The following is a 12291-nucleotide window of genomic DNA, read 5'->3' on the forward strand; positions in this document are numbered from 1 at the left end:
GCTGTGGCTGTAATCGACATGGCTTTTTTATCCCGATTTTACATAATTGGCTTCGTAATTACAATCACTATTATCCATTAACTTCCATGGATTTTCATAAGCATTTATGTTAAAAATTACATATTTTTTTTGCTGCCCCCCAAAAAGACAGTGGATCGAACTGATAAGTGCAAAAGCCAGCGGAAACAAAAAAAGGGTGGATCGAGATTAAATGACAGACTATTGGAATACAAGTGGATTGGAACTAGGCAGTGAATCCCATCCCTACTATTTAAAAGGCTTGGTGAAAGAGGAAGGTCTTCAGTAGGTGCCAAAGACATAACACAGATGGTGCCTGTCTAATATTTAAGGGGAGGGAGTTCCAAAGGGTATGTGCCACAACATTAAAGGTCCACTTCCTATGTTGTGTGGAATGAACCTCCTGATAAGATTGTATCTGCAGGAGGCTCTACCTGCAGAACGCAGTGATCGAGTGGTAAGGGGTAAGACGGTCTTTCAGGTATCCTGGTCCCAAACTATATAGGGCTTTGTACACTAAATCTATAACCTTGAAAATGCTCCATAGCTAATGGGCAGCCAGTGCAGTTCTTTCAGCAGTGGGTGACATGTTGGCAATACCCTGCCCCAATGAGCAATCATGCCACCACATTTTGTAGCAGCTGCAGCTTCTGGATCAAGGATCAAGGACAGCCCAAAATTATGGTAATCCAGCCTGGATGGACAGATAGGTAGGTCTGGTGGAGTAAGGAGGGGGCAGCAGAACACAACAATCAGTGTATGCAGTGTAAAAGATGCAACCTCTGGTTTTAGGGCCTTCTAAGTGGTAGCCCACAGTTTTGGAATTCAGTCATTTGTGACACAAGGAAAACTGTGAACCTGGAAGACCATCCTTATTGTTATGACCTTAAAGCTAACTGTAAATTGAAATGTAGAAAAAGTGTTGTGCTCTGTTTATGTATGTTTAAGTTAAGTCTGGCTGTGTGTTTTTGTCCTGGCTTTTAATAGCGTTAAGTAGATGTTTTAAATTTTATTGGTTGTATTTTGATGTGTAAATCTGTAAAGCTGCTCTGTGACAAATGATTTTTAAAAATTGGGATATTACAATATTTTTGATAAAATACTAGATCAGTGGTTCCCAACCTTTATGATTACAGGACCTTCTTTGTAAGCTCAAAAAAATTTGTCACTCCCCCCACGCTAATTTTAATTTTCGTCTCTGTTAATGGAAAAAATGGTGTGTGGCAAAATCACATCTCCAAGTAAATCTTTCCATAAAAAGTTCCCTGCTGACAGGAAGGTGTTGCTTTCTTTTCTTAATGCAAAGATCCAATTAAATTGGTATCCCCCTCCCCTCCTCACAGTCTGAAGATGTACAGTCCTGTCTCCCAACACCAGTGGGTGACAGTGTTGGACTAAGATCCAGGTTCAAATCTCCTCCCAGCCATGGAGCTCACTGGGTGGCCTTGGACCAGACACAGTCTCTTACTTAGCCTGACCTTTCTCACAGGGTTGGTGTAAGGATAAAATGGAAAGGGGGGGGGACCATATGTACCATCTTGAGCAACGTGGAGGAAAGGTGGGATATAAATGCAATAATTAAATAAATGAATACATTTCAGCTGCAGTATGTGGACCCCAGCCTCAGCCAACCTGCTGAGCTTTTAAAAAATAACAATAATAATCAAGAAGCAGCAATGTGATAGTGATGGGGATGCTAAATTGTGAAGATAAAAGAGTGGATAGATTGAGGAAGGGGGGTCAGTGCTTTCACCTCTGTACCTGACTATCTTCCCTCTTTATGACTTCCTTTTGTTGTTATGTGCCTTCAAGTCGATTACAACTTATGGCGACCCTATGAATCAGGGACCTCCAAGAGCATCTATTAGGAACCACCCTCTTCAGATCTTGTAAGTTCAGGTCTGTGGCTTCCTTTATGGAATCAATCCATCTCTTGTTTGACCTTCCTCTTTTTCTACTCCCTTCTGTTTTTCCCAGCGTTATTGTCTTTTCAAGTGAATCATGTCTTCTCATGATGTGTCCAAAGTACGATAACCTCACTTTCATCATTTTAGCTTCTAGTGACAGTTCTGGTTTAATTTGTTCTGACACCTATTTATTTGTCTTTTTTGCAGTCCATGGTATCTGCAAACCTCTCCTCCACATTTCACATTTCAAATGAGTGGATTTTTCTCTTACCCAATTTTTTTCACTATCCAGCTTTCACATCCATACATAGAGATTGGGAATACCATGATCTGAATGATCCTGACTTTGGTGTTCAGTGATACATCTTTGCATTTGAGGACCTTTTCTAGTTCTCTCATAGCTGCCCTCTCCAGTCCTAGCCTTCTTCTGATTTCTTGACTATTGTCTTCATTTTGGTTAATGACTGTGCTGAGGTATTGATAATCCTTGACAAGTTCAATGTCCTCATTGTCAACTTTATAGTTACATAAACCTTCTGTTGTCATTACTTTAGTCTTCTTTATGTTCAGCTGTAGTCCTGCTTTTGTGCTTTCCTCTCTAACTTTCATCAGCATTCATTTCAAATTGTTACTGGTTTCTGCTAGTAGTATTGTCTGGTATTGTCTGCATATCTAAAATTATTGATATTTCTCCCTCCAATTTTTACCCCTCCTTCATCTTGGTCCAATCCCGCTTTCCATATGATATATTCTGCATATAGATTAAACAAATAGGGTGATAAAATACACCCCTGTCTCACTCCCTTTCCGATTGGGAATCAATCAGTTTCTCCATATTCTGTCCTTACAGTAGCCTCTTGTGCAGAGTATAGGTTGCGCATCAGGACAATCAGATGCTGTGGCACCCCTATTTCTTTTAAAGCATTCCATAGTTTTTCATAATCTACACAATCAAAAAGGCTTTGCAGTAATCTATAAAACACAGGGTGATCTTCTTCTGAAATTGCTTGGTCCGTTCCATTATCCAACGTATGTCTGCAATATGATCTCTGGTGCCTCTTCCCTTTCTAAATTCAACTTGGACATCTGGTATTTCTTGCTCCATATATGGTAAGAACCTAGCACTTTTGATTTCCTGTTTTGCCTTTTCCTGATTCATCCTACATTCACTGAGCCTCCTTTTTTCTTTCATATGTTTTCTCCTGTGCTTTTGTTCTTATGTTCAGTTCTGAAGTGGTAGAAATGGAGTGAACTCCTTCAGATGGTGTGTGGCAAAATCATATCTCCAAATGTCTTTTTCCATTAAAAGCTCCCTGCAGACCGAAACCCAGAATCATGAATTGCATTAGAAACTCCCTGATGTGCTAATCTTCTGTCTGCAGGGAGGTGTTGCTTGCTTTATTTAATGCAAAGGTCCAAGCAAATTGGTATCCCCCTCCCCACCCACCCACCCACTTTGAAGTACTGGTAGTACATGCCCTGGTCACCTCTCGATTAGATTACTGTAATGCGCTCTACGTGGGGCTACCCTTGAAGACGGTCTGGAAACTACAACTTGTTCAAAATGCGGCGGCTCGACTACTTACAAACAGTCATCGCTGGGACCACATCACGCCAGTGTTGTTCGATCTACACTGGCTTCCAGTTGTTTTCCGGGCCCAATTCAAGGTGTTGGTATTAACCTTTAAATCCCTATACGGTCTCGGCCCAGTTTATCTAAAGGAGCGCCTACAACGCCACCAATTATGCCGCCCAACAAGATCGGCCACACAAGGCCTTCTCTCAGTCCCGCCAACCAAATCAGCTAAGTTGGTGGGAACTAGAGAGAGGGCCTTTTCAGTGGCGGCCCCCACCCTCTGGAACTCCCTCCCACAAGATCTTCGGCACGTCTCTTCCCTGAATATGTTCCGCAAGGCCATAAAAACCTGGCTTTTTCAACAGGCTTTTGGGACTTCTGAGGAGGCTTAATGTTCTTATGTTTGAAATGCCTCCTACTCTGTATTCTCCTGTTATTATAATTTATAATTTATATTGTTATAGTGTATTTTAGTGTATTGTATTTCGCTGTATTTACTATATGTACGTCGCCTAGAGTGGCCATTGGCCAGATAGGCGACACACAAATTAAATTTTATTATTATTATTATTATTACAGTCCTGTCTCCCAACACCAGTGGGTGACTGTTGAGCTGCTAAGCTTTTTTTTCCAAACAAAAACAAGAAGCAGCAGTGTGGTCGTGATAGGGATGCTAAATTGTGCACTGCAGACAACAGGGTGGATGGATTAAGTTGGGTGGTTAGTGCTTTTAGGCCTTGGAATGATAATCAGAACTGATGACTTTGTTAGCTTGCATTTGGGGAATGACAGGAGAGCAGAAGACAGATCAGTGCATGCATACACAAACACATCTGCCCCTCCTGCAACCATCTGCAGGCATGCATGCATTCAGGCATGTGAGAGGGGGGGGGGAAACTACCACAGCATTTTGGAGAGAGATTGGGGGGTCTAGTGTAGGTGGAAGAAAGGGGGATGCTGGCACACACACTTAGCCTCAGAGATGGGGTGAGCAAGTCCTGGGCTTTCTCACTGCTCCTTGGCTCCATCTAGGCTGAAAGCGAGATCTGGGCAGCCTCGCAAATAAGAATAATTTTTAAAAGGAGGTGGCAGTGAAGCAGGAGTCAAGAATGGCAGGCATGCTGGCTGCCAGGAAGGAAGGGGGAAAGTAGCTTTTCCTTGTAGCCGTGCTTCTTTTTGTAAAAAAAAAAAGCCTGTCCTCTCATTCTGAGTAAGGGCGTCAACAGCGGTAGTATGAGGAGACAGGAGCTGGCGATAGTAATCCCCTCTTCTTCCTGGTAGCTCCATCCTCAGTCTGCTTTCGCGTCTGCCATGTGTTTTATAGGCAGATGCCTGCCCTCTGCATGCCTGAAAGATGCTCTGCCACTTCAGCAAAAGTTCTTCCTCTCATTTGGAGCAAGGGGGAGATGTTGTCTGCAGTAGCCGTGGGGAGCAGACAGTGTTCAGGGAGTGAAGACCTTTTTAAAAATTAATAAATAATTCATTTCTTTACTGTTTGCAGCCCCCTTGGATTACTTCATGGCCCCCAGATTGGGGACCACTGTTCTAGGTGAACCTCAAACATGTGCAAGATGCATATTTCTCTTGAATGGACAAATGTTACATACATTTAAGCTTTGAGTAGGTAGATTCATGGGGTAATATCACACACATAGGTATTTATAATTTGATGAAGTCATCTATAGTCTACAGAGACTTGGGCTACAGTAAATCTGTTAGCCTCTTAAGCCCCCAAACCCCTTTTCGTACTAGTATTTTGTAGTGTAGCCTGGGGGAGTAAACTCTTTTTGAAGTTTAATTTCCTATGAGCTAGCTTGGAAGAGTGGAGTAAAGGACATTTGACAGAGTGCATTAGTGACAAGAGAGAACCTGTCTTTGTTAAGGTGATCTAGTCTCTTTTCAGGTAATATTTAACTGAAAAGTGCCAGGGCTCAGGCCTACATGGAAATCATAGTCCCTGACTTGGGCTCTTTCTTCACTTAGGGAAGTGACCAGGTCTCTCCCACAACAGCAATCCTATTAACAGGAGAAATTGGCTCCTTCCCTGCCTCCCCCATCAGCAATTTGGGTGCCACTTTCCAGGACCAATAGGTAAATTGCAGCACTCTAGAGAATAGCACGTAGTGTGCAAAATATTTTTTAAACAGCCACAAAGTAGTCGAGAAGCAGAGGTTTGGTAAAACAGAATGGTATTTAATGCTCGTCATACTCTGAGTAGGCCCATTTAAGTGAATAGACATTACTAACTTGGATTCATTCATTTCAGCATGTCTGTTTTGAGGAGGACTGAGTTGAATACAACCCAGTCTTTAATATAAAATGATAGGGTTGGATTCAGACTAAGTTAATGATGCTTTGGGACTAAAGCATGACTAGGTTAGTCTGGATACAACCCATATCCATCTGCTTTATTTTGGTGTGAATACTGTTTGGTTAATGAAGAGCCCTTTTGTGGAAAACTCAAGAGCTTTCTACTAAAACATCTTGAATGCATCCAATAACAGATAATCTCTTTAGCTATAGCACAGTGGGGAGGAGAGCCTGGCTGGGAGTCCAGAGTCTGTGAGTTCAAATTTCCGCTCGTGTCTCCTGGGTGTCAAGGGCCAGCTAAAGATCACCTCACAGTGAGTGGCTCAGGGGTTACGTGCCCTGCCAACTGTGCAGCCGTGGGCAAGCTGCATAGTTCCAAGGAGACTGGTTGCCCCCCAGCTGGCAGTTGCGGACAAGGAAGGGGCTGGCTTGTGCAGCTGTGGCAAGCTGAGCAGGCCCTAGCCAGCTGGGGAGGACTAGCCTCAGAGGGAGGCAATGGTAAACCTCCTCTGAATACCGCTTACCATGAACACCCTATTCATAGGGTCTCCATAAGTCGGGATCGACTTGAAGGCAGTTTCCATTTCCATTTTCCATAGTTCTTTAGTTCACGGGACCACCTGGCAAGAGAATAGGTAGTTCTTCTCGTGAGCCTTGGATTTCTAATACCTACTCCTTCAGCTTTCCTTATTTTTTAAAAAACTTATATCCTGCCCAGGGTGAGTTACAAGAATAAATATATAAAAGGAAATACATTAAATGAAATATTTAAAATCAGCAATACAGTCAAATAAGATATCAATTTCCCAGGTTCTAGGTACCATTCTGAATTAAGCAACTTGACAGAAAAAGCAGATCTTCAGCTGGTGGCTAAAGCTAAACAATGTTCATGCCAGCTAAATCATGCTTGGGGTGGGGTATGTGTTCCTCAACTGGGCACTATTACTGAGAAGGCCCTTCAGTGGGTCACAGGCCCCTGGGCTTCTGTTAAATCTGGAACTACCAACTGGGCCTTCCCAGCATCAGCCAAAGCAGGAAGTTATGGGGAGAGGTGCTTGCTCAGATAACTGGGCCCCAAACCAGTTTAAGACTGAGCCTGCAGAAAGGGTTTCTTCCTTTTAAATATAATTACTGCACAGTGTTTAGCTGTTCACACAGTTTGTTATACTAACATCAAATTAATTCTTGGAGTATGAAATCAAGGTACTGGTAGGTTGCAGGAAACCCCAATGTATGTACAAGTACCAAAAAGGGGGGAAACCTAAAAGGGTGCCCCAAACAATCCAATGAGGACCAAGGAATGCTAACTATATAAACTAAGCTAGGGTAGCCAATGTGGTGCCCTCAAGATGTTGCTGGACTACACCTCCCATCATCCTTAGCCATTGGCTATGTGGTTTGGAGCTGATGGGAGTTGAAGTCCAGTAATTTGTGGAGGGCATGATGTTAGCTACCCCTATAAGCACACAACAATATATAAATACATAGTTTTAAAACTACCAGTCGTGTTAAAATAGCCAGCACATTAAAACATAAGTTCTAACCATACAACCATAGAAACACTGGAAGATGGAGAATAAAAATATCACTACAAAGTTCAGCAGCCTACTTAAAATCATTAAAAGCAGCAGAAAACAAATGTCTACAAGATCTGCTTAATTGTAAGCCCTGTGTGATGTCCCTTGGAAAAGAGTCCCACAAATATAGAGCTGTTATTTATAAAGTCCTTTCCTGTCTGCCTGCTGATTGAACTGCTCTCTCAGACATGTGTAGAAACAGGGCCTCAGAAGCATATCCCAAGGTATGGGCAGAAGTGCTATGAGTGAAGACAGTGATAGCCTGGTCCCAAACAGTTTAGAGCTTTCAAAGTTGTGCTAAAGTGGGCCCAGAAACACACTGGTAGCTAGTGTAACTGGAACAATATAGGTGTAATATGTTCTACCTGACACTACTGTGGCTGCAATTTTCACCAGTTAAAGTTTCTGGACCGTCTTTAAAGGCAGCCCCAAACAGAGTGTGTTACAGTAGTCAAGCCTAGATATTTCCAGTGTATGGATAACTGAAGCAAGGCACCCATTCTCTCCAGACAGGGTTACAGTTGGTGTAGCAATCTAAGTTGGTAGAAAGCATTCCTGGCTGCCGCTGCCACCCAAGCATTGAGTCCAAGGGAGCTCCCAATCTGCAAATGTGTTCCTTCAAGGGAAGCACAACCTCATTTAAGACCAGCTGTAAACTTGTATTTAGAGCAGTTGGCTTCTCTGCTTGATACCTGGATAATTTTTGGTGGATTAAGTTTTAGCTTGTATCCAGCCTAAAGTTGACACCAGTCGGCATAAGTCATCCACCAGGAGGGCTTTTTTAATCCTGACACTGTCCTTAAACCAGATTGAAATGGATTCAAATGAACAGCTTTGTCCAAATTTACCTGGAATTGCCCATCCACCACATGTTCCAGTACCTTGCTCAAGAATGGAAACTTAGAAAATGGTAACCCAACCACCTAATCCTATGCAGTGTTGGTATACATAAGACCATTGGTTTTAGTGGGCTCAGTCATATGTAACTCTCCCTGCAATTGGCTTGTACGCTGCAGTCCTATGAACAATTAACTTGGGTATGACCCATCAAACTGAGGAGTACTTGGTTCCTCTGAAATGTGCATAGGATTGTATTATATGCGTACAATTCTATTCAGACACTGGCCCAGTAAGTCTTATTAAACTCATTGGGATATACTTCTTAATAAATATGCATGGGATCATGCTGTGCTTGCTGAAGAGCTCTTTGTGATGTTCCTATATTAATGTATATATGGTAAGTGTTGTTTTAGAAGATACATGGTAAGTGGAGTGAAAGAGGGGGAGTGAATGGGCAGTAGAATGTGAGATGATTGGCTGAGTGTTTAAAATGGCTGAATGTATAAAAGGAAGAGTGAGAGTGGAATGGGGGGGGAGAAGAGAAAGAGTGGATTGCTTGGTGGGGTTTAGAGAGTTGTTTACCAGGAGGGTGGTGGAGTTCGGATTAGTATTGAGTAAAACCATATGCTTATGTGCCTTAAGAAGAAATCTTGTTAATCTTGTTAGCTTTGTTATCTTTAATAAATACTTAATTTGGTTTACCAAAGGCCTGATCCTTGGCTGGAGTTTCACAGACCAGAAGGGAGGGTAAGGTAATGACCAAGGCTGAAGGGGAACTGTAACAAATGGTGGCAGCGGTGAAGAGAATAACAATACCAGTATTCAGAGTCTCTGGGAATACTAGTATTGGGACGTTACTGGTGGTTGCCTAGCAGGGGGATCTGTTGAGATCTGTGCTAGAGCGGATAGCTAAACCATAAGAGAGTGCGGTCCGGACTGGTGGAGTCCCTGGTGGTGCCTAGAGACAGGCAGTAACCACGAGCAGGTAGGAACCTGACAGGGAGAGCCAGGGAAGGACGCATCACACTCTTGCCATATATTTCCTAGTTCATATTAGAAATCAAGCTGCTTTAATTTTCTCTGATAGGCACAGCCATACTCAACCTATGTCTTTGGAAATGGGGAATGGTGACTTGGTGGACAAGTAGTCTGATCACTTCCAGCTAGGGAACCCCATTTTATTAAGAATAAATGTATTTTGCTCAGTTAGGACAGGGTTGGGGAGCTCTTATCTGGCCACTTGGCCAGACCCTTATCTCTCCTGCTCCCTGTGGGCCCAGTGTCACAGGTTATTGCACTGCTGTTCAGATGATTGTTAGGGTTTCAAAGGTCAGCACAAGGTTCAGTGCAAGCCCTGCCTCCAACCCCCTTTTTTTTGGCCCACTCATGTCTTTACTTGCCCCATAGCTGTGTAGTGCAGGTGGCTGGGGCTTGATTTAAATGGCCTGTAGGGCAAATGGGCTAATTAGGGCTGTGGGCTAGAGGTTCCCTCCACTGTATTAGAATGATGCCACAATTCTACAGTGCAGCAATCTGTCTGAAGCTGCCAATTAGTACGTGAGATTATCTTTTGCACAATAGCCAAGTCTTCAGGATACTGATATAAATGTGTGATGGAGAAATAGATGGTTAAAACCCCCCAGAAAGAATGGTCACAGTTTCCGAACCTTTGGATGGTGTTTAAAGCATGGGTGGGCCATGTGCTTTAAACACCATCCAGAACTTCTCTAACAAGCAATAAGTTCAGAGTTCTGGCAAGAGTGACGTTTCTGTCTTCTGGCATCCCACTAGGTAGAAAAGGATGGCAGAAAGTGAGAGAAGGTGTGACCCCATTTTTAGCTCTGCTCACCACTGGTATATGGCCCTCAACAGATTATCCCAAGGTAATGTGGCCCTCAGCAGAAAAAAAGGTTCTCCACCCTGATTTATAGGTTCACTCACAATGTTCCCTCGCATATACTGTTACAGCTCTGCCTATCCTCCTCTATATGGCACTCCCAAAAGTAAGGAGGCCCTCCAGAACTACCTCTGATAGAGGTGTTAAAAAGTAAGGGTTTCTGCCGCACTTTTGTACACAAGCAAAAATCATTAGATTCTACTTTTAATAACATAATTTCTACCTCTGCATTCTGTTTAGGTCTTGAATATAATATCTAGTAAACTTTCACTTCCTCTGAAAGTGGTTCAAAAAGTAAATAATTATCTTTGTGTGTATTTTGATGGCTTTTCAAAAAACTACTTTTTTCTTGTATAAAGATAAATGAACATTCAAGATGGCACCCAGTTTAGAATGGAAGAAGATTATGAGAGTAGATCCTGATGCTTTGCCTCGTCAAGAGGAGCTAGCAGATAAATTGCTGGAGATGGTGGCCAAGGTATTTTGCATAATGAAATTGAATGTACTGTGTAAAGAAGCTGACTGGATATTGTAATATTTGCATCATCCAAATGTTTAATATCAATGGAATATTTTGCTTGTGTGTGTTTAGGTTGAGGGAAATGATCTGAAGGAAGAGAACCCTGAACGCTTAATTCAACTTTTTAAAATTTCACAGTCACTAATGAAGGTCAGTATTGGTGTTTCTTAATTTCAACAAGCTGCACTTCTAAGAAGCAATTTTTCAAATGGCAACTTTGGTAGCAATGCCTATATCATAATCCTGTGCTCAAACACTGAAAGTGATGTGTTAGTTGTATTAGTTGATCGATACTCCCGGAAGCTACCAGGTTTCTTCTTTTTTTCTAGATGCAAGACAAAAGGTGTTGGAGCAGTTTGCAAAACTGCTTCTTGCAATTAACTAGGTACTCTATGAACAGCAGATGATATAAATTGGGCATTGTTTTCTATCCCCTGTTGTGCTCACTTGCTGTTAGATAGTACAGCATGCAATGGGCTGGGGATGAGGTGAGAAGAACAGTATCTAGGAAGGGGCATGCCCAGAAAAGGGGAAATGATAATGAAAAGAGAGAAAACTTGCAAGTTTTCCATTCCAAGCCAGGCGACAACGCAGAGCCTCTTTCCTCTGTCTAGGGCAAACTCTCTGACTGTACCCTTTCCCATCCAGCTAAGTCAGCAGGCACCCCCAAAGCAATAAGTGCAGTTCCTGCTAGGGGCTTGGTAAATGCAAGTCTTGTTGTAGAATATTTGACTTTAGCCCATGATGAAAGTTCTGATGTTTGTATCACAGCATTGTGCTTTTAATTCAAATTAGAACTTTGAGGTGGAAGTTTTATCAGTGTGGCCTACCCACATACAAGGAGTTTGTATGAAGTTGGGTTAAAAATGTGATAAAAATTCTATTTCATAGTTAATGTAGTGGTGCAGCCCTCTTGAGTTATAATAACAACGCCCTGAGTACTTTTGAGTTGTGTCCCCTGGTGTACAGGTATGTGTACCCCTGTTGAAAAATTCCTAGTCCTTAATTTGAATAACACTCTTGGGAAACACTAACTGCCATGGAGATTTTCTTCGGGGTCTTAAAGTTCTCTTGTTGATTCCTGTGTCGTGTGGAAAAGATAAGCTTTCTTGGCTTCTATTTCACAGCATGGGGTAGCTAACCTTTTTCTAGTCCAGGTCAACTATCCATGGACCACAGTGTAAAAATGGGTGTGGCCATTTTTTAAAAGGACACATTTTGGTAAGTCTTGGGGTCACAAAAACCTTTTAGCATCACAGCAGAGGACCTGTGGGAGTAGTCAGTAAAAGAAAGTTTAAAAATAAATAAATAAATAAATCAACACATTGGGGTTGGGGCGGGGCTTGAGGGCCATAAAACCTTTGTCATCACAAAGGAGGATCTGTCGGAGCAATCTGTAATTCTTTTTCATAAAATGGGAAAATGGAGGGGGTTCTTCAAGGGTTCACAAAAAAACTCTTGGGGGGATGGCTGAAGGTTAGCCACCTTGGCGTGGCAGATCCCAGAGCATGCATAAGGGCAGGGATAAATAGCTCACCCCTGCTGTTGAGCTTGCTTTGTGTGACCTGCTCAAATTCATGACATATATTTCTTCAAACCCAAACCTCTCTTCTGTTATATGATGAATATTACCTGTGTGTAACCAC

At 42.4% G+C, this 12291-nt stretch overlaps 1 protein-coding gene across 8 annotated transcripts in view; it reads left to right on the forward strand.

Annotated features, from left to right (window-relative positions):
• CEP290 (centrosomal protein 290) overlaps positions 1–12291 on the forward strand; it is a 126388-nt gene that overhangs the window by 1704 nt on the left and 112393 nt on the right. For all 8 annotated transcript variants that reach the window (XM_061639608.1, XM_061639606.1, XM_061639610.1 and 5 more), the window contains exons 2-3: positions 10485–10603; positions 10718–10795. In XM_061639608.1, coding sequence (XP_061495592.1) covers positions 10502–10603; positions 10718–10795 — 180 coding nt within the window. In that variant the 5' untranslated portion in view covers positions 10485–10501. The remainder of the gene's footprint in view (positions 1–10484; positions 10604–10717; positions 10796–12291) is intronic.

The sequence above is a fragment of the Rhineura floridana genome, chromosome 8 (genome assembly GCF_030035675.1).
Source record: "Rhineura floridana isolate rRhiFlo1 chromosome 8, rRhiFlo1.hap2, whole genome shotgun sequence".
NCBI lineage: Eukaryota > Metazoa > Chordata > Lepidosauria > Squamata > Rhineuridae > Rhineura > Rhineura floridana.